We start from the raw sequence: 17,586 nt of genomic DNA on the forward strand, positions 1-17,586 counted from the left end.
TGTACATGGGAAAACAGACTCAGAGAGGTGGAGTTGCCTGCCCCAGGCCACACAGCCAGGGCCCTGTGCCCTCCATCACACCCCTGTACCAAGCCTGAGGGTCTAGGTCACCTGCCCACCCCCTTAATTGATAGGAAAGCAGCCCAGGGGAACAAGTGCTATCCAGAAAGAGCCAGGGGCCAGAAGTGGAACTCGTTTCTCTTGACTCCAACCAGGGCTGTGGGATCCTCTCCAGCTACCTGAGCAGCCTCCGGTGGGCAGCTGGGGTGGGGATGCAGGTGAGGCCCCTGGACAAACAGCTGCTAAGTTGTGAACCCAGCCTCTGGCAGGTGACAGTCTCCTCAGAGGACATGGGGTCACAGGGTCCCCCCTTCCAGCTCTCCGGGCCCAGGGCACGCCCCCGCCCAAGCTGGGCGCGGCCCTCACCTCGGACAGCCTGTCCCGATCGTGCAGGACTTGGAGAAGGACTGGGAGAAGGACGAAGAAGGGGCGACAGACTGGTAGCCAGTGGGGGAGAGACGAAGACGGTGCCAGGGAACAGAGCGGCGGGCCAAGGCGCCCCGGGAGCCGGAAAACAGCTTCGGGGAGAAGCGGGGGGTGGGGAACGCGGGTGTCTGTCTGGAGCTGGGGCAGCAGAAGACGGGGGGCGGCACGTGGGGCGGGGAGGGGCTGTCGCCGGGCTCCGGCGGGGAGGCGGGGCGGGGCCGGGCAAGGGGAGGCCGGCGGGGGTCGCGGCGTCGGGCGGGCCGCGGGGGCGCCTCCGGTCAGAAGCCACGAGGGCAGCTCGTTAACGGCGCAGATTAAGGACTTTGTCAATTACCTCCGGACGCTGCCACTCGGGGCGGATTAAATGCTTTTAAAAGCGCTGCTGCTGGGAGGGGGCGACTGAGAAGCCCCCGCCGGGCTCGATCCCGCCTCTCCAGGCGGAGGCGGCGGCGGGGGCTGGAGACTCCCGGGCTGGGGCGCACTTGCCCGGGGCCCTGGCCGAGGCCTCGCCTGCGCCCTCCCCCTGCCCGGCCCGGGTCCCGGAGAGAACCCCGCACCCTGAGCCGGGACGAGCGCGGCGCCGCTCCCCGGAGACCCCCGACGGCCCGGCGCCGCGCCCCCGCGCACGGTGAGTGGGTGCGAGTCCGGCCCGGGAGGAAGTTCGTGCAGAGGCGCCGCCGGGGCTCGTCGGGCCCCTCCGGGAGCGGGTGGTCTGGGGCCGGCTCCGCCTCCCCGATCTCGGCCTTGTGGGAGGTGGAGGTGACTGTCGAGGTCCGCGCCGTGCGTGCGCGTGTGCGTCGGGGGAGGCCGAGGGAGCAAGAAAAGGCAAAGAGCGTCCGAGACGAAAAGGACTCGGAGAGCGCGGAGGAGGCGGCGGAGGCGGCGGCGGGCAGGCGGCGGCGGCCCCGCGCTCCCGCTCCCGCTCGCACCGCACAGCCCCGCGCGCGCACTCGCCCGCCCGCTCCCGGGCCGCCCGGGCGTGGGGCGCCGAGGCGGGGACCCGGCGGGCACAGCGTGCCCCGCGCCCGCGCCCACCTCGCCGCCTGTGCGCTCCGCAGCGGCGCGCCTCGGCCGGCGCCCCCGCCGGTCCTGCCGGAAGATGGTCAACGACCGCTGGAAGACCATGGGCGGCGCTTCCCAACTTGAGGACCGGCCGCGCGACAAGCCGCAGGTACAAGCGGGCGCGGGGACACGAGGGCCCAGGGGCTGGCGAGGTGCGGGCCGCTCGGGCCGGCGGGGCGGGCACCCCAGTGCGAGGGCTGGAGTTTGGGGCGCACCCCTGCGAGGCTCCGGAGGCCCGGTGCGGGCGCCCACCTCTCTTCCTCCCGCAGCGAGTCTGGAACTCGGGATTCGGAGGCGGGTGGCGCCCCTGCAGGAGCCACACGCGCTGCGGGCCGGGTCCCTCGCCCCCCTCCCCCCCAGCAGAGACCCCTGGTGCACGCGTGTGCCGAGGCAGTAGGGGACCTACAGTGCGCTGTGTGACCACAGACAGATCACTCCCCTTGCTGTCTCCGCTTCCTCACCTCTACAACGGGCATCTTAACCACTTACAAAGTCCCCACTCTGGGTGCCACCCTGTGCCAGGCATCTGGCACATTAACCTGATCGCCAGGACCAGGACCTGACTCCCTGGATCTCCTCTGAAGCCTCCCCTCTTTAGCAGGACCCTGCATAGAGTAGGGTATCAATAAATATTCATCCCTTGTAAGACGTTGGCTATTGTGATTCTCTGACTTTGAGACAAGGAAAGCAAAGCTCAGAGAGGGTCGGCTCCTGCCCGAGGCCACGCAGCTCTGCTGGGATTTGAACCCTGGTCTGAGTGCTCCAGGGCTGGTTCGTTCCTCCCTAACTGCTGCCTCTTCAGGGGCAGTGGACAGGGGGATTGGGGGGTGCCTAGGGCTGTGCACTGGAAGGGGTGAGGACAGAGCGCAGGGCTGGCTGGTGGGGGACTGGAGTCGAGAAGCTGAGGCAGCCCCGGGGCTGCCCCCAGCTGGGCTGCCAAGGGACTAGGGCAAGCGGGTGAGATGAGGAGGCCCGCTCGCCAAGGAGAGGAGATAATGGGGCTGCCCGTTTTAAATTTTAAATTTCTCCCAGACAGATGTCATTGGGGAAGGAACAGTTCGTGTTTGCAGCGGCAAGAGGGGGGTGGCAGGGGCGGGCCTTGGCAGGCCCTGGCTCTCAGGAGCTGCAGCCTGCTCATTCTTTCTGGAGTGACACTGCCAGGGCGTGGGGACCCAGCCCTCAACAGTTTGCAAAGCCCTTTCCCATTCATCTGCACTACCTCACTTCCTGAAGCAGTCTGGGGGCTAGTCAGGGGTCACACTCCCACATCATAGACCAGGGATCAGAGAGGTGGAAGAACATGCCCAAGTCAACAGCATGTTGGCAGGAGATCGAGGACCAAAACCTGGGTCTAACCCCAAGCCTCTTCCATTGCCTCTCAGAGGTGGTCTATCCCCACTATTAGGTCAGGTCTCCACTTAAGCTGTCCCCAGATGACAGGTTCCCTCCTGTTGAGATCTGACTTTCTCCCCCTTAGCAAGAGCAGTCTCAACTTCTGGGCTTGTCCTCCAGGGCCATCCCCAGCCTGGCCGGTCTCCCTTCCCATTAGCCCCCTCAGAGGTACTGGCTGCTTGTCATTTGTTAACTGTGGGCTCCACACTAGGTTGTCTCATTTCCAGGTCTTTGCTGTCTCATCGTGTTGGCTCCTTCAGCCTCCCCAACATAGGCACACACACCCCTTCATCCAGCGACACCCTACATATACTCCAAAACCCAGCTCAAATGCTGCCACCTCCTCCGGGAAGCCTTCCCTGATGCCCGATGGCCATGTCTCTAAGTCCTGGCAGCATTTAGCCTGTGAACTCAGCTGCTTTATCTCACTGCTTTGTCCCTGAGCCCTGAGTCCCTCCATTAGGAGTCCCCTTTGGACACACGCTCCTTCTAGGTCCCCATCTCTGGGTCTCTCCTGGGCCCAGGCTCCATTCCTTCCAGGCAGCTCAGGTTGGGAGCTGAGGGCCATTTGCTGAATTAAACTGCATGAAGCTTCAGCCAGGAGGAGCCTCAGGAGAGGAGCCAGCAAGCGCTTCTCTGTCTCAAGGGGGGTGGCTTCTGGGGGATCTGTTTGAAATGTGGCTTCAAAGCCTCCTGGGCCAGGCCCAGCCTCCCTCTGCTGCTCCCTGGGGGCACAGCTTCCAGCTGCCACCAGGCCAGAGTTCAGCTGCTCTGCCCCTGGCATCAGAAGCAGCAGCCAGGGGCCGTGGCTCCAGAAGCCTGGGCCAATACCAGACACCCCTCTTACTTCCCCACCCTGTTTGGTGACCCAGCATATAGACAGGCTGTTCCCTAGGCCAGCCCCAGGCTTGTTTGAAGCTTCAGACAAGAGGCAAGGCCTTTCCTGTGCCCACCGTCAGAAGAGAGAGCCTCGACCTCCTGGTTCCCTCCGGGCTTGCTCTGCTCTGGCCAAGCCTTCTCTCCTTTCTTACTTCCAGTTTCCTCTTGGCCGTTGACATGGTGTGTGGCTCTGGGTATCTTACTCCTTCTCTCTGGGAATAGCAATCCCTGCTTCCTCCTCGGTTCACAAGGGCTGTCATAAGGGTCAAGAGAACTACTGGTGTGTTTTGCAAACTGCGAAGCACTGTGCACCCATGAGGATGGTTCTCAAAGCAGCCTGTCCCCTTTCATAGGCTGTCAGTGTCCTGATCTTCCCTCTGGCCACCAGGGAAAGCCATCTGAACATCCAGCTCCTACCAGAAGGACCTGGCCGAGGTTCTTTATCAGGGCACTTCCTCCAGGAGCGTAATACCAATGCCACACTCTGAGCACCAGTTGGTTTCACCCCCACATCTCTCATTTCTTAGTCACAACCGCCCTAGGAGGCTGGCGGCAGAGAAGATTAACCCATTTGACAGATGAGGAAACTGAGGGCTCTGGCATCTGGGCTGAGTGGTTCTCAGGGCACTCCCAACACCCACTGCCAATGAAGGATTTATGTCCAAGTGTTGCCGTTTCTGGGGACTACCTTGGGTGTGCTCTGTCCCAGCCTCAGCATCTTGTTTACTGGGTGACCTTGGACAAGTTGCTGACTTTGACTTTCTCTCCCTCACAAGGAAGGCGGCTTTCCTGCCGACGGGCAGGGGATGATAGAGAAATGGTATTTGTCAGGAGTTTGGAGTTACTCAGATAAAAGGATCTAGAAATAGACATGGTTCTTCTAGTCCTGGAGGGTGGGGCAGGAAGTCACCCTGTAACTGTCTCCTTCTGTTGGGGTGGGGGCTTTGTTTCTGAGCAACCCCCAAGTCACCCCACTTCTGGCCCCCCACTCCTCCTCAGGGAGGTCAACATCTGACCCAACCCAGGCGGTATCTCTTGATGCTTTTGAAACTTCTAAAAGCATTCCAGAAAGAAAAAGTCAATCAATCTCTTTGGGAAGTTCTTCCTTATGTCTAACCTAAATCCCTGCTGCATTAAATTTACTCAATGTCTATTTATAGAGTCCCTACCTTTTGCTAGGAGATACAGCCTGAGGAAACAGTCTGTGCCGCAGGGATCTTGGAGTCTCATGCGGGAACAGCCTCACAAGTCAGGTCTTACTGCAAACCACAATGGGTCCTCCAAGGAGAAAGATATGTGCGTCTTTTTTCCCGTTCCCTGGGTTTGGGCTGAGGTCACTGTGGTAGGCTTGGGGTGGGAGGAGGAGGGTGAAACAGGGGGGAAGAGGCCCATAGGTGACTGCAAAGCAAGGACCGCCTGTCCTGCTGTCTTGGAGCCCCTCTTCCGCTGACCACTGTTTAGCCAGTGGTGCGGCTGGGACACAGAGAGGGCTTCCTGGAGGAAGTGAGGTTTAAGCTGAGAGTCAGGTGCAGCTGGAGAGATCCCTGGGGAGGGAACAGCATGTGCCTCGTCTGTACTTTTGGGGCCAGCAGGAGCTGAGCTGCGGGTGCCCTTGGCTGAAGGGACCAGCAGGACCTACTCCTGAGGCCTTGGCAGCCCTGGAGGGGTCTAAACAGACAATGTCCTGGTCTGCCTTGCTTTTGGGAGGTGTCCTTGGCTGCCATGTGGAGAATGCGTTGGTGAGGCTGGGAGGCAGCAAGGAGGTGGTCACAGTGATTTAGAGGGAGAGGATGGGGCCCTGACCCAGGCAAGAGCTGGGGACTGGGGACAGAAGGCAAAGGGGGCTTCAAGGAGGTAGAGTTGACAGAGCTGGGTGACTGGCTGGATGTGGGGGGTGAGGAGGGAGCCCAGAGAGATGCCAGCTTTGGAGGGGGCAGCTGGGGGGGGTTGGTGCCATCACTGGGCTGGGACACTCAGGAGGGCTCAGGTTTGGGGTGGAGAGATCCTGGTTTGGGCCTCAGTGGAATTGAGAGGCCAGGAGCTGTGTGTGTGTGTGTGTGTGTATGTGTGTGCGTGTGTGTGTGTGTGCTGTGTGTGTGCGTGCGTGTGTGTGTGTGAGCTGTGTGTGTGTGTGTGAGCTGTGTGTGTGTGTGTGTGCGTGTGTGAGCTGTGTGTGTGTGCTGTGTGTGAGCTGTGTGTGTGTGCTGTGTGTGTGTGAGCTGTGTGTGTGTGCTGTGTGTGTGTGCGTGTGTGTGTGTGAGCTCTGTGTGTGTGTGAGCTGTATGTGTGTGTGCTGTGTGTGTGCGTGTGTGTGTGCGTGTGTGTGTGAGCTGTGTGTGTGCATGTGTGTGTGTGCGTGTGTGTGTGTGCTGTGTGTGTGTGCGTGTGTGTGTGTGCGTGAGCTGTGTGTGCGCGTGTGTGTGTGTGAGCTGTGTGTGTGAGCTGTGTGTGTGCATGTGTGTGTGTGCGTGTGTGTATGAGCTGTGTGTGTGTGTGCTGTGTGTGTGCGTGTGTGTGTGAGCTGTATGTGTGTGTGCTGTGTGTGTGCGTGTGTGCGTGTGTGTGTGAGCTGTGTGTGTGCTGTGTGTGTGCGTGTGTGTGAGAGCTGTGTGTGTGCTCTCTGTGTGTGTGAGCTGTGTGTGTGTGTGAGCTGTGTGTGTGTGTGTGTGCTGTGTGTGTGCTGTGTGTGTGTGCATGTGTGTGTGTGCGTGTGTGTGTGTGTGCTGTGTGTGTGAGCTGTGTGTGTGTGCTGTGTGTGTGCGTGTGTGTGTGCTGTGTGTGTGCGTGTGCGTGTGAGCTGTGTGTGTGTGTGCTGTGTGTGTGTGAGCTGTGTGTGTGTGCTGTGTGTGTGTGTGCGTGTGTGTGTGTGTGAGCTGTGTGTGTGTGTGCTGTGTGTGTGCGTGTGTGTGTGAGCTGTGTGTGTGAGCTGTGTGTGTGCATGTGTGTGTGTGCGTGTGTGTATGAGCTGTGTGTGTGTGTGCTGTGTGTGTGCGTGTGTGTGTGAGCTGTATGTGTGTGTGCTGTGTGTGCGTGTGTGCGTGTGTGTGTGAGCTGTGTGTGCTGTGTGTGTGCGTGTGTGTGAGAGCTGTGTGTGTGCTCTCTGTGTGTGTGTGTGAGCTGTGTGTGTGCGTGTGCTGTGTGTGTGTGCTGTGTGTGTGTGCTGTGTGTGTGTGCGTGTGTGTGTGTGCTGTGTGTGTGAGCTGTGTGTGTGTGCTGTGTGTGTGCGCGTGTGTGTGCTGTGCGTGTGTGCGTGTGAGCTGTGTGTGTGTGTGCTGTGTGTGTGTGTGAGCTGTATGTGTGTGTGCTGTGTGTGTGTGCGTGTGTGTGCGTGTGTGTGTGTGAGCTGTGTGTGTGTGTGTGTGAGCTGTGCGTGTGTGTGTGTGTGTGAGCTGTGTGCGTGTGTGTGTGTGAGCTGTGCGTGTGTGTGTGTGAGCTGTGTGTGTGAGCTGTGTGTGTGTTTGAGCTGTGTGTGTGTGTGTGAGCTGTGTGTGTGTGTGTGTGCTGTGTGTGTGTGTGAGCTGTGTGTGTGTGTGCTGTGTGTGTGTGAGTGTGTGTGTGTGTGAGCTGTGTGTGTGTGTGTGTGTGAGCTGTGTGTGTGTGTGTGAGCTGTGTGTGTATGTGTGAGCTGTGTGTGTGTGGTGTGTGTGTGAGCTGTGTGTGTGTGTAAGCTGTGTGTGTGTGTGCTGTGTGTGTGTGTGTGAGCTGTGTGTGTGTGAGCTGTGTGTGTGTGTGTGAGCTGTGTGTGTGTGTGAGCTGTGTGTGTGTGAGCTGTGTGAGCTGTGTGTGTGTGTGTGTGAGCTGTGTGTGTGTGTGAGCTGTGTGTGTGTGAGCTGTGTGTGTGTGCTGTGTGTGTGTGAGTGTGTGTGTGTGAGCTGTGTGTGTATGTGTGAGCTGTGTGTGTGTGAGCTGTGTGCTGTGTGTGTGCGTGTGTGTGAGAGCTGTGTGTGTGTGCTGTGTGTGTGTGCTCTCTGTGTGTGTGTGTGAGCTGTGTGTGTGCTGTGTGTGTGAGCTGTGTGTGTGTGAGCTGTGTGTGTGCTGTGTGTGTGAGCTGTGTGTGTGTGTGAGCTGTGTGTGTGCGAGCTGTGTGTGTGTGTGTGAGCTGTGTGTGTGAGCTGTGTGTGTGTGTGCTGTGTGTGTGTGCGTGTGTGAGAGCTGTGTGTGTGTGTGTGAGCTGTATGTGTGTGCTGTGTGTGTGCGTGTGTGTGAGCTGTGTGTGTGTGTGTGAGCTGTGCGTGCGTGTGTGTGTGTGTGTGAGCTGTGTGTGTGTGCTGTGTGTGTGCGTGTGTGTGTGTGTGTGAGCTGTGTGTGTGTGTGCTGTGTGTGTGCGTGTGTGTGTGTGAGCTGTGTGTGTGAGCTGTGTGTGCATGTGTGTGTGTGCGTGTGTGTATGAGCTGTGTGTGTGTGTGCTGTGTGTGTGCGTGTGTGTGTGAGCTGTATGTGTGTGTGCTGTGTGTGTGCGTGTGTGCGTGTGTGTGTGAGCTGTGTGTGCTGTGTGTGTGCGTGTGTGTGAGAGCTGTGTGTGTGCTCTCTCTGTGTGTGTGTGAGCTGTGTGTGTGTGTGTGTGCTGTGTGTGTGCTGTGTGTGTGTGCTGTGTGTGTGCATGTGTGTGTGTGCGTGTGTGTGTGTGTGCTGTGTGTGTGAGCTGTGTGTGTGCTGTGTGTGTGCGCGTGTGTGTGCTGTGCGTGTGTGCGTGTGAGCTGTGTGTGTGTGTGCTGTGTGTGTGTGAGCTGTGTGTGTGAGCTGTATGTGTGTGTGCTGTGTGTGTGTGCGTGTGTGTGTGCGTGTGTGTGTGTGAGCTGTGTGTGTGTGTGTGTGAGCTGTGCGTGTGTGTGTGTGTGAGCTGTGTGCGTGTGTGTGTGTGAGCTGTGCGTGTGTGTGTGTGTGAGCTGTGTGTGTGAGCTGTGTGTGTGTTTGAGCTGTGTGTGTGTGTGAGCTGTGTGTGTGTGTGTGAGCTGTGTGTGTATGTGTGAGCTGTGTGTGTGTGTGTGGTGTGTGTGTGTGAGCTGTGTGTGTGTGCTGTGTGTGTGTGTGAGCTGTGTGTGTGTGTGCTGTGTGTGTGTGTGAGTGTGTGTGTGTGTGAGCTGTGTGTGTGTGTGTGTGTGAGCTGTGTGTGTGTGTGTGAGCTGTGTGTGTATGTGTGAGCTGTGTGTGTGTGGTGTGTGTGTGAGCTGTGTGTGTGTGTGCTGTGTGTGTGTGTGTGAGCTGTGTGTGTGTGAGCTGTGTGTGTGTGTGTGTGAGCTGTGTGTGTGTGAGCTGTGTGTGTGTGTGTGAGCTGTGTGTGTGTGTGAGCTGTGTGTGTGTGAGCTGTGTGAGCTGTGTGTGTGTGTGTGAGCTGTGTGTGTGTGTGAGCTGTGTGTGTGTGTGTGAGCTGTGTGTGTGTGAGCTGTGTGTGTGTGCTGTGTGTGTGTGAGTGTGTGTGTGTGAGCTGTGTGTGTATGTGTGAGCTGTGTGTGTGTGAGCTGTGTGCTGTGTGTGTGTGCGTGTGTGTGAGAGCTGTGTGTGTGCTGTGTGTGTGTGCTCTCTGTGTGTGTGTGCTCTCTGTGTGTGTGCTGTGTGTGTGAGCTGTGTGTGTGTGAGCTGTGTGTGTGCTGTGTGTGTGAGCTGTGTGTGTGTGTGAGCTGTGTGTGTGCGAGCTGTGTGTGTGTGTGTGTGAGCTGTGTGTGTGAGCTGTGTGTGTGTGTGTGCTGTGTGTGTGTGCGTGTGTGAGAGCTGTGTGTGTGTGTGAGCTGTATGTGTGTGCTGTGTGTGTGCGTGTGTGTGAGCTGTGTGTGTGTGTGTGAGCTGTGCGTGCGTGTGTGTGTGTGTGTGAGCTGTGTGTGTGTGTGAGCTGTGTGTGTGCTGTGTGTGTGTGTGAGCTGTGTGTGTGAGCTGTGTGTGTGTGTGTGTGCTGTGTGTGTGTGCGTGTGTGAGAGCTGTGTGTGTGTGTGTGAGCTGTATGTGTGTGCTGTGTGTGTGCGTGTGTGTGTGAGCTGTGTGTGTGTGAGCTGTGTGTGTGTGCGTGTGTGTGTGTGTGCGAGCTGTGTGTGTGTGCGTGTGTGTGTGTGTGTGTGAGCTGTGTGTGTGTGTGAGCTGTGTGTGTGAGAGCTGTGTGTGTGTGTGTGTGTGTGTGTGTGTGTGTGTGTGTGTGTGTGTGAGACTTTCAGGGAGGGCGGACCCCAGCAACTCCCTGTGCCCTCTTTGTCCCACTGGACACTTTTAGCCAGTGGACCTGGGACCCTCCCAGTGGCCCACGGCTCCAGATGCCCCTCCACATGGGTTCCATTTAAGAAGCCCCAGTGGGACAGGGTCTCTTGCTCAGAACTCATAGAACAAACCTGCAGACCCTGACTCTCCTCCTGTCTCCGGGACCCCAGAATTGTGAGCAGAACAACCAGCCCCTCCAGGGGGCCTCCTGGACCCCTACCCCCACCAGACCCAGGGACTCAGAGTTCAGCCCAAGTTCAGAACTGTCTGCCCAGTGGGAGGAGCAGAGGTGGGCGCCAGGGAGGAGGAACCCCCCAGGGGCTCTGGGCAGGGGCAGGCTCTGGGCTGCACACCCTCCTTGCTGACCCCATGAGCCCACCACGCACAAGGCTCTGTGAGAGCATGTGACCCACCTTGGTTTTCCCACTTCAAAGCCCTACAGCATGTGTGTCTCCATCACGATGAGCAGTTGTCCTGCCTTCGGCTGGGGTGCTCCTAGGAGAGGGGGGTGGGGGGCCGAAAGTGGTTCCCACCTGGATCTAACCTTGCCTGGCCTCCCCCTGGAGGGAGACTTTCTTCCTCCTACTGTCATCCAAGCGGTGTGGCCCCAGTCCACCCAGGGGAGCACTGTGAGCAGCTCCCGCAGAAAGCCAGGAAGAGCAGAGTGTGCCGCCGGGCAGGACTGCCTGACAGCCCCTTGGCATTGACTCCCCTCCTCCTGAGCCCTCTTTCTCCTCCAGATCCCCACGGCCGCCTCTGGAGGCTGAGCACTCAGAGGAGGTAGCCTGGACAGATGTCACGTCCAATTGGGGCACCTCTGGGGCTTCCTGCCTCCCTACTGGCTCAGGCCCCTCTTGTCCTCTCTTTGGCCTGGGTTTCCTGGACCCTGGGCTGGCACTGGGAGTCATACAGGGAACGAAGCCACATCCTCCAGCAAGGAGCTCACACAGGGAGGTAGTGGCAGAAGGTAGGGGCCTCGAACCCGGCTTCTCTCACGCCCATGGCCTGGAATGCCTTGTTCTTGGCAGGTGTGGGCTCTGCGTGCACCCTCCCCGCCCTGCACACCCCAAGGTGCGCACCCCGCTCTGCCATGGCTGAGGGCTGATTAGTAAGCTCCAGTGCTGGGGCTCACTCAGTCAGGCTGTTTGCAGCCCCAAACCCCCCTTATTATCCTGGCAGATTTCTTTGCGAGGCACGTAAACGACAGCCTATAAAAGCGAACAGTACTTCATCTTTAAGGTGATCTCTGAAGACTAATTCTCCTCTGCTGAGTGCCCTGTTTCATCTCCAAGCTTCTTGTCCCCCTGCCTCTAGGGGACCCCCTGCTGCTTCCTCGAGCCCCTCCCCTCCTCTGTGCCCTCTGCCTTCCCACCAGGGAGGGATGTGAGTGGCAGGAGGGTGCCCAATAGGGCTGGGGTGCTGGAGACCCACAGGGGAGCTGTGCCAAGCCAGCCCCAGCCTTGCCAGCTGGGGGACCTTAATGCTACACAGTCTGATGCCGCCACTCTGAGCTGCTCCAGGCAAGGTGTGTCCCGATGGGTTCCACGAATGGGCATGACAGGGATTGACTTGCTGACACAGCCGTACTTTAGGGAGAGGAAGGGACACTGCAGGACGGCTCAGCAAGCAGCCCTGGCATAGATGCAAGTCCGGAGTCACCCAGCCCTAGATTCAGATGCTAGCTTCTCTGCTTGTCCCCTGTGTGACTTTGGGCAACAGTCTTCTGCTCTCTGAGCCTCAGTTTTCCCATTTGCAAAATGGATGCAACCATAGCACCCACTGCATGGGTTGCCTGGAGATCTCAGTGGTGGAAACATGTACGTGCCCAAAGAGTGGTGGCAGTAATGGGGGACCCACCTGTGTAAACTGCTGACCCACAGGTGGCTGGGAGCTTGGGATGGCCCTGAAGTTGCGTTCATCTTGAGCAACACCATTCGGAGTGGGCACAGGTCAGGGGCAGCCCTGCTCAGGGTTCAGGGCTCAGCAGGGAGGTCAGGAGCCTCTGACCTGCTGGGCACTGAAGGCCCCAGGAACGCCTCCACCTCCTCCTGTGCCAGCTGGAGACACGACCTGGTCCATCTGCTCTTCCTTCCTCTGTCCCTTTACTGTCCATCAATTCAGCAACCAGCCGTCAGGACTGCTCTGTGCCAGGCAGGGAGCAGGTCCCCACCCTTGGGGGGGCTCATGGTCCAGGGCAGGTTTCCTGGACTTGGGGTTCACCAGCCCCGGAATTCCCAGAAATTTTGTCCACAGCTTTCTTCAGATTCCCAGAGGGATTAGTGCCCCAAGGAAGTTATGAGTCACAGTCCATGGGACATGGACAGGGCAGGGGTTGGGTCGGATTCATCCACGGAGACCTCCTCAGGGACTGGCCTAGAGCCTGGCTCATGGGGAGACCCAGTGAATGTTGAATGGATGTTTGAATGACTGAATGAATAACGTCAAAGGTGGTGACCGTCTGTCCGTCATGGGTGGGCACAGAGGAAGAGCCCCTCCAAGCTGCGGGGAGGAGAGAGGAGACAGTCAAGGAAGGCTTTCTGGAGGAAGAGACGACCAGCTGAGCCAGAAGGAAGAGGACCAGTTAGTCCAGGGAAGCAGGGAAGGCGGGCTCCCTGCCGAGGAAGCAGCCTGAGCAGAGCCAGTGGGGAACTGTCATGCGTCCGAGTCTGGCTGGAGTAAATCGTCTCGATGAGGGGAGCCAGCATGGATGTGTCCCCCAAGAGGTCTGGGTAGGTGCGGAGCACTGAGTCCCGGCAGCATCATGACTGCAGGGGAGGCCAAGGAACTCTGTCCCTCCTCTTGACAACAGAACAGATCCGTTCCTGGGGGGTCTGCCTGTCCACCTGCACCCCACCCCGACCCCAACCCCCTCGGGAGCCAAGTAAGAATCAGGAGTTACTTGTAGCATTTGAATTTACGGAAAAGAAGCTGTGTGCTCTGCCGTGTTTTCTCAGTAAGCCGTGGTGATGTCAGAGGATCGCTCGCTGTCCCACGTATCACTGAGAAAGCAAGTAAACTGTCAGTGACAGTTGTGAGACGTCCCTCGATATCGGGGAGGTTAAAATGTGAGAAAAAGGCGAGGTGCATCCCAGCATCAGCGACACCCAGAAATAACACTTGGGGTGGGGAAAAAACCCTCCTCCAGATGCTCTGTGCACATCGATCATGAGATAATAAAAGCTACTAATATTTATTGCACAGTGTGTCAGGCGCGGCTCCAGTGCTTTAATGTACTAACTCACTTCAAGATGCATCTTGAATTCAGAAAATGTGGGGAAAATGTGTGAGTTGAGGAAATTCAGTGAGGAAGGTAGGAGGCTTGGGGCCCAATCTGAGCTCTGCTTCTAATTTGCTGTGTGATTCTGGGCAAGCCCCTTGCCCTCTTTTGGCCTCAGTTTCCCCATGTGTGAAATGCTCAGTGGCTGCGAGTGATTCAGTCCCGTGAATCTGGGCCTCCAAGCATTTGCTGCTACATCACAGCACCTCCTTGAATTACAAGCTGTGCTTAGGCTCTGGCTTCCTTTGTGGTTTGGCCCCCACTACAATGGCCCAGCCCCAGACGCAGTGTTCACCACACCTGTCCCGCCTCCATCCCTTCCCTGTTTTGAGATACTGTCTGCTCTGGAGTCACAGCCACCCGCTGTCTGAGCCCTCACTTTGTCAGAGGGAGGCAGGCCCCTTCTCCAGGTGGCCTTAGAGCTACTCTGTCCCACTGTTTGGTGTTTGTCCTGCCAGGGGCCTTCTCCATGAAGTGGGAAAGGAAAGGGGGAGAGGAGGTGTTCAGGTGGCCCTAGTGTGCGTAGGGATTGGAGAACAGCCAGAGCACACCAGAGGCCGTGGGACCCATGGGACATGGGGGCTCCAGGTTGGAGGGGACCTACGGTGACAGGTGCTCACTACTGCAGAACACTTGTTTCCCTGTGACAGCATGACCACCTTTAGCATCATCACCGTCACCATGACAGTTCCCTCTTCCTGAGTCCACATGGCGGGTACCGATATGTAAGAGGTGGGTGACATTATGCCCCATGTTAGAGGTGAGGAAACCGAGGCTCAGAGAGGTGAGGTCACACTGTAAGCAATGGCAGTGCAGGGACCTGAGCCTGGGCCTGTCAGGCTGTAGAGTGAGAGACATCACCTCCAGCGCTGACTGTGCCAGGGCAGGGGCTCCATGGGGGGCCACATGGCTGCACACACGAGTGGCTGAGAGTCACTGCGCCTGCACTGGGCAGGATGGGGCAGCGGGAGGGAAGGCTCTCCTTCAGTCTCCCCATCTCTCTGCCTCAGTTTCCCTGCTGCATCCTCTCCATCTCTGTCTCCCTGCATCTCCCTGCATCTCTTCTGTGTCTCTCCCCTCTGGGACCCTGTCCCCCTCTCTGACTCCCTTCCCCAAGACCCCAGGTATTCATCCCCTCAGGTCCTCTGAGCCTTGTTCAGGCCTCGCAAAGTCTCCCTGGGCAGAGCTGGAGGCCTGGGTCCACCTCTAACGCCTGTCCTACTTTCTCTGTTCGTCCATCTGTCTGTCTCCATGGCCGTGTGTCTGGGCTGCCTGTAGCGACCAAGCTGCGGCTACGTACTGTGCACTGTGCTGCTGTCCCTGGCTGTGCTGCTGGCTGTGGCTGTCACCGGCGCCGTGCTCTTCCTGAACCATGCCCATGCACCAGGCACGGCGCCCCCACCTGTTGTCAGCACCGGGCCCGCTGGCGCCAACAGTGCGCTGGTCACCGTGGAGCGGGCCGACAGCTCGCGCCTCAGCATCCTCATCGACCCGCGCTGCCCCGACCTTGCTGATGGCTTCGCTCGCCTGGAGGGTGCCCAGGCCTCAGTGCTGCGGGCGCTGACCGAGCACCAGACCCAGCCGCGGCCGGCGGGCGAGCGGGAGCAGGAGCTGCTGGACACACTGGCAGAGCAGCTGCCCCGGCTGCTGGCCCGGGCCTCGGAGCTGCAGGCAGAGTGCGTGGGGCTGCACAAGGGGCACGGTGCCCTAGGCCAGGGGCTCAGCGCCCTGCAGAGCGAGCAGGGCCGCCTCATCCAGGTAAGGGCTGGGGTCTGCGCCGCAGAGGCTTGGTGGAGGCGGGGGTTGCTGCCACCACGTGCCGGCCCTGTGCCAGGTGCCTGATGTCCACGGCTTCACTTAATCCCTAAGTGCCCAGGACTGGGGGCTACTGCTCTTGCCATCTACACATGATCCAGTGAGGCTCAGAGAGGTGAAGTCTCTCATCCAAGGCCACACAGCTACTGGGAGCCAGGACTCAAATTCAGTTTTTCTCCTGCACACTCTCCTGGTGACCCTATGGCATCCATCGGTCAGGTCAAATCCAGGGCTCCAGGGGTTTCCCAAGTGCTCCAAGATGCAGGAGAGGTAGGGCATAGCCCCCATCATTAGCCAATAGAGACTCAAAGAAGGACTGTGACTTGCTCAAGGTCCTGTGGCTGGTGAGTGCCACCAGGCCAGTTGAGGGAGACCAACCAGACCCTCAGCCTGTCCCAAACCCCCTCCACACTCCCCACCCCTGTCTCAGGCCAAGCCAGGTTCCAGCCAGCGCTGGGTGGGGCTGGGTGAAGAGCTCCTCTCCTTGGCTCCGAGACCATGCCTGCAGCACCAGAAAGAAGTTTCTCCTTCATTGGATCAGGGACTTAAGGTCATCTCATCTGCCTCCATTTTCCAGAACAGAAAATTGAGGCCCAGAAGGGGGTGGTGATTTGTCCTGGATACTGTGGCCAGATCCAACCCCCTAGTGCCCTTCCCGGCCTCCAGCCATGTGCCAGGCACATGTGACTCAGATCCTTAGCGGCTAGAAGCCAAGCCCCTGCCCCCACCAGCAGCCCCAGCCCCTTCCACCCACCCCAGGTCCAGACACCTGAGATGACCAGGCATCTGGTCACCCAACAGCTCATGAGCAATGGGCCTTTTCCCTCCGTCTGAAGGCTGCAGCTGGAGAAATTTCAGTCCTCATCGCCCTGTCTGGGTGACTGATGGAAAGGCCGCTTCTGCCACCCAGGGTGGAGGGTGGAAGGGATGTTTAGCCGGCCTTCCCGCTGCCCCTCCATCTGTGGCTTCCCTAGGCCTCATCAGCAGGGCTCAGGAAGCCCCCCAGACTCTTGCGTGATCTGGGCCACCCCATTGCTCAGCCCATGGTCAGCTCAGGCCTGGCCCACGCGTGCTCCCCCTTAGAGCTGGGAGGAGGATTTGAGAGGAAGGGTCTCAAAGTCGCCCCACTCACTCCACAACCTACGCAGAGGCGTAGAGCTGTTCCTGCAAGACTGATAACTTTTCAGGGGCCCAGGAGTGCCACAGCTCACCTGACATATTTAGTTCTCAGAAAATGTTTGATTTGACTCATTACCCACTGACTCCAGATGATTCCCAAGCCCGTGTGTCTTTCCGTGTCATTCCGAGGCAGGCAGCCATCGCTCCTAACTCCTCTCCAAATCCCCATAGCTGTCCCATCTGAACAATCTGGCGTTTGTCATCTCAAACCTGTGCCCGGTTGGAATCACTGTGGGTGCTTGTTAGAAGGCAGGTGCCTGGACTTCATCCCCCACCTCTGGACCCCATTGGGGGGTGTGTGGGAATCTGCAGTTGAACAAGCGCCCCGGGTGATTCTCACGTACAGGATCGCCTGAGGCCTGCTGGCCCAGGCTGAGCTGAGCGGTTCTGCCTGAGGGTTTGAGTCGGCAGCGCTGGGATCCAGTCCAGGCTCCACCTGTACAGCTGTGGGACCTTGGGCAGGTCATATCCTCTCTCTGGGCTGGGTCTCCTCACTATAAAATGAGGCTGACACGGTTCATGCCGAGGGGATGCTGGAGCTTTTGGCATCTGGCTGTGGAGATGCTTCCCATCTGCACCAACAGCATCTCCCTGTTATTATGGTGCAAATTGTTTGTGAACTAGGATTTAAACCTATGGGGGGCCACCATTGAAAATCTCTTTTACAGTATGAATGCTGGGCCCACACCGTGTGTTAACAAGCACTTTGCGGCCCAGCAACTGCAGGAGGCGAGTCCATTTATTACCCCATTCTACAGAGAGGCAGACTGAGGCTCAGAGTGGCGAAGTGCCCAGCTGAAGCTTGGTCACACAGCTAAGAAGGGCCAGAAACAGAAACTGGGATTTCACAGCCTCTGAAAGCTGCCAAGTCCTCCCCGATGCATCTGTGCTGCTCGGCAAGCAGGGACCGACTTCCCCATTAATTCGGGGCATGTTTATATGTACATTTTCAACTTTAATCATTTGCTGATTTAAACTGAGGTCTTTCCTGCCCATTAGCAAAAGGGAGGGGGCTGAGCCTGAGTTTCCCTAGTGTGTCGCCTCAGACTCAGAGGGATGGGCTGTGATTTAACCAAGTGATGTTTTCTGCCCACGGTCCTCCCCATCCCCCTGGGACTGCCTGTGCCCTTCTTAGATGGAGCCTGTCTACAGCACCCTGCGGTGGGGCCCAGGGCACTCCCTGCCCACCTTGCTCCCCCCTGCCCAGGCCTCAGCCCTCCCTGAATCACCTGCTCAGCAGAGGTGAAGCTGACAGGGACTAAAAGCTTTGCAGGGCCCCTGCCTCCGGACGGGCGGAGAATCGTATTTTGTAA

At 58.4% G+C, this 17,586-nt stretch overlaps 1 protein-coding gene across 1 annotated transcript in view; it reads left to right on the plus strand.

Moving 5' to 3' along the window:
• Positions 1–1,585: 1,585 nt before the first annotated feature.
• The window catches only part of FIBCD1 (fibrinogen C domain containing 1), a 35,456-nt gene continuing 19,455 nt past the window's right edge, over positions 1,586–17,586 (plus strand). Inside the window, exons 1-2 of the mRNA XM_063082581.1 lie at positions 1,586–1,657; positions 14,558–15,037. Of these exons, the coding sequence (XP_062938651.1) occupies positions 1,586–1,657; positions 14,558–15,037 (552 nt within the window). The remainder of the gene's footprint in view (positions 1,658–14,557; positions 15,038–17,586) is intronic.

Source organism: Cynocephalus volans, chromosome 17 (genome assembly GCF_027409185.1).
Source record: "Cynocephalus volans isolate mCynVol1 chromosome 17, mCynVol1.pri, whole genome shotgun sequence".
Taxonomy (NCBI): domain Eukaryota; kingdom Metazoa; phylum Chordata; class Mammalia; order Dermoptera; family Cynocephalidae; genus Cynocephalus; species Cynocephalus volans.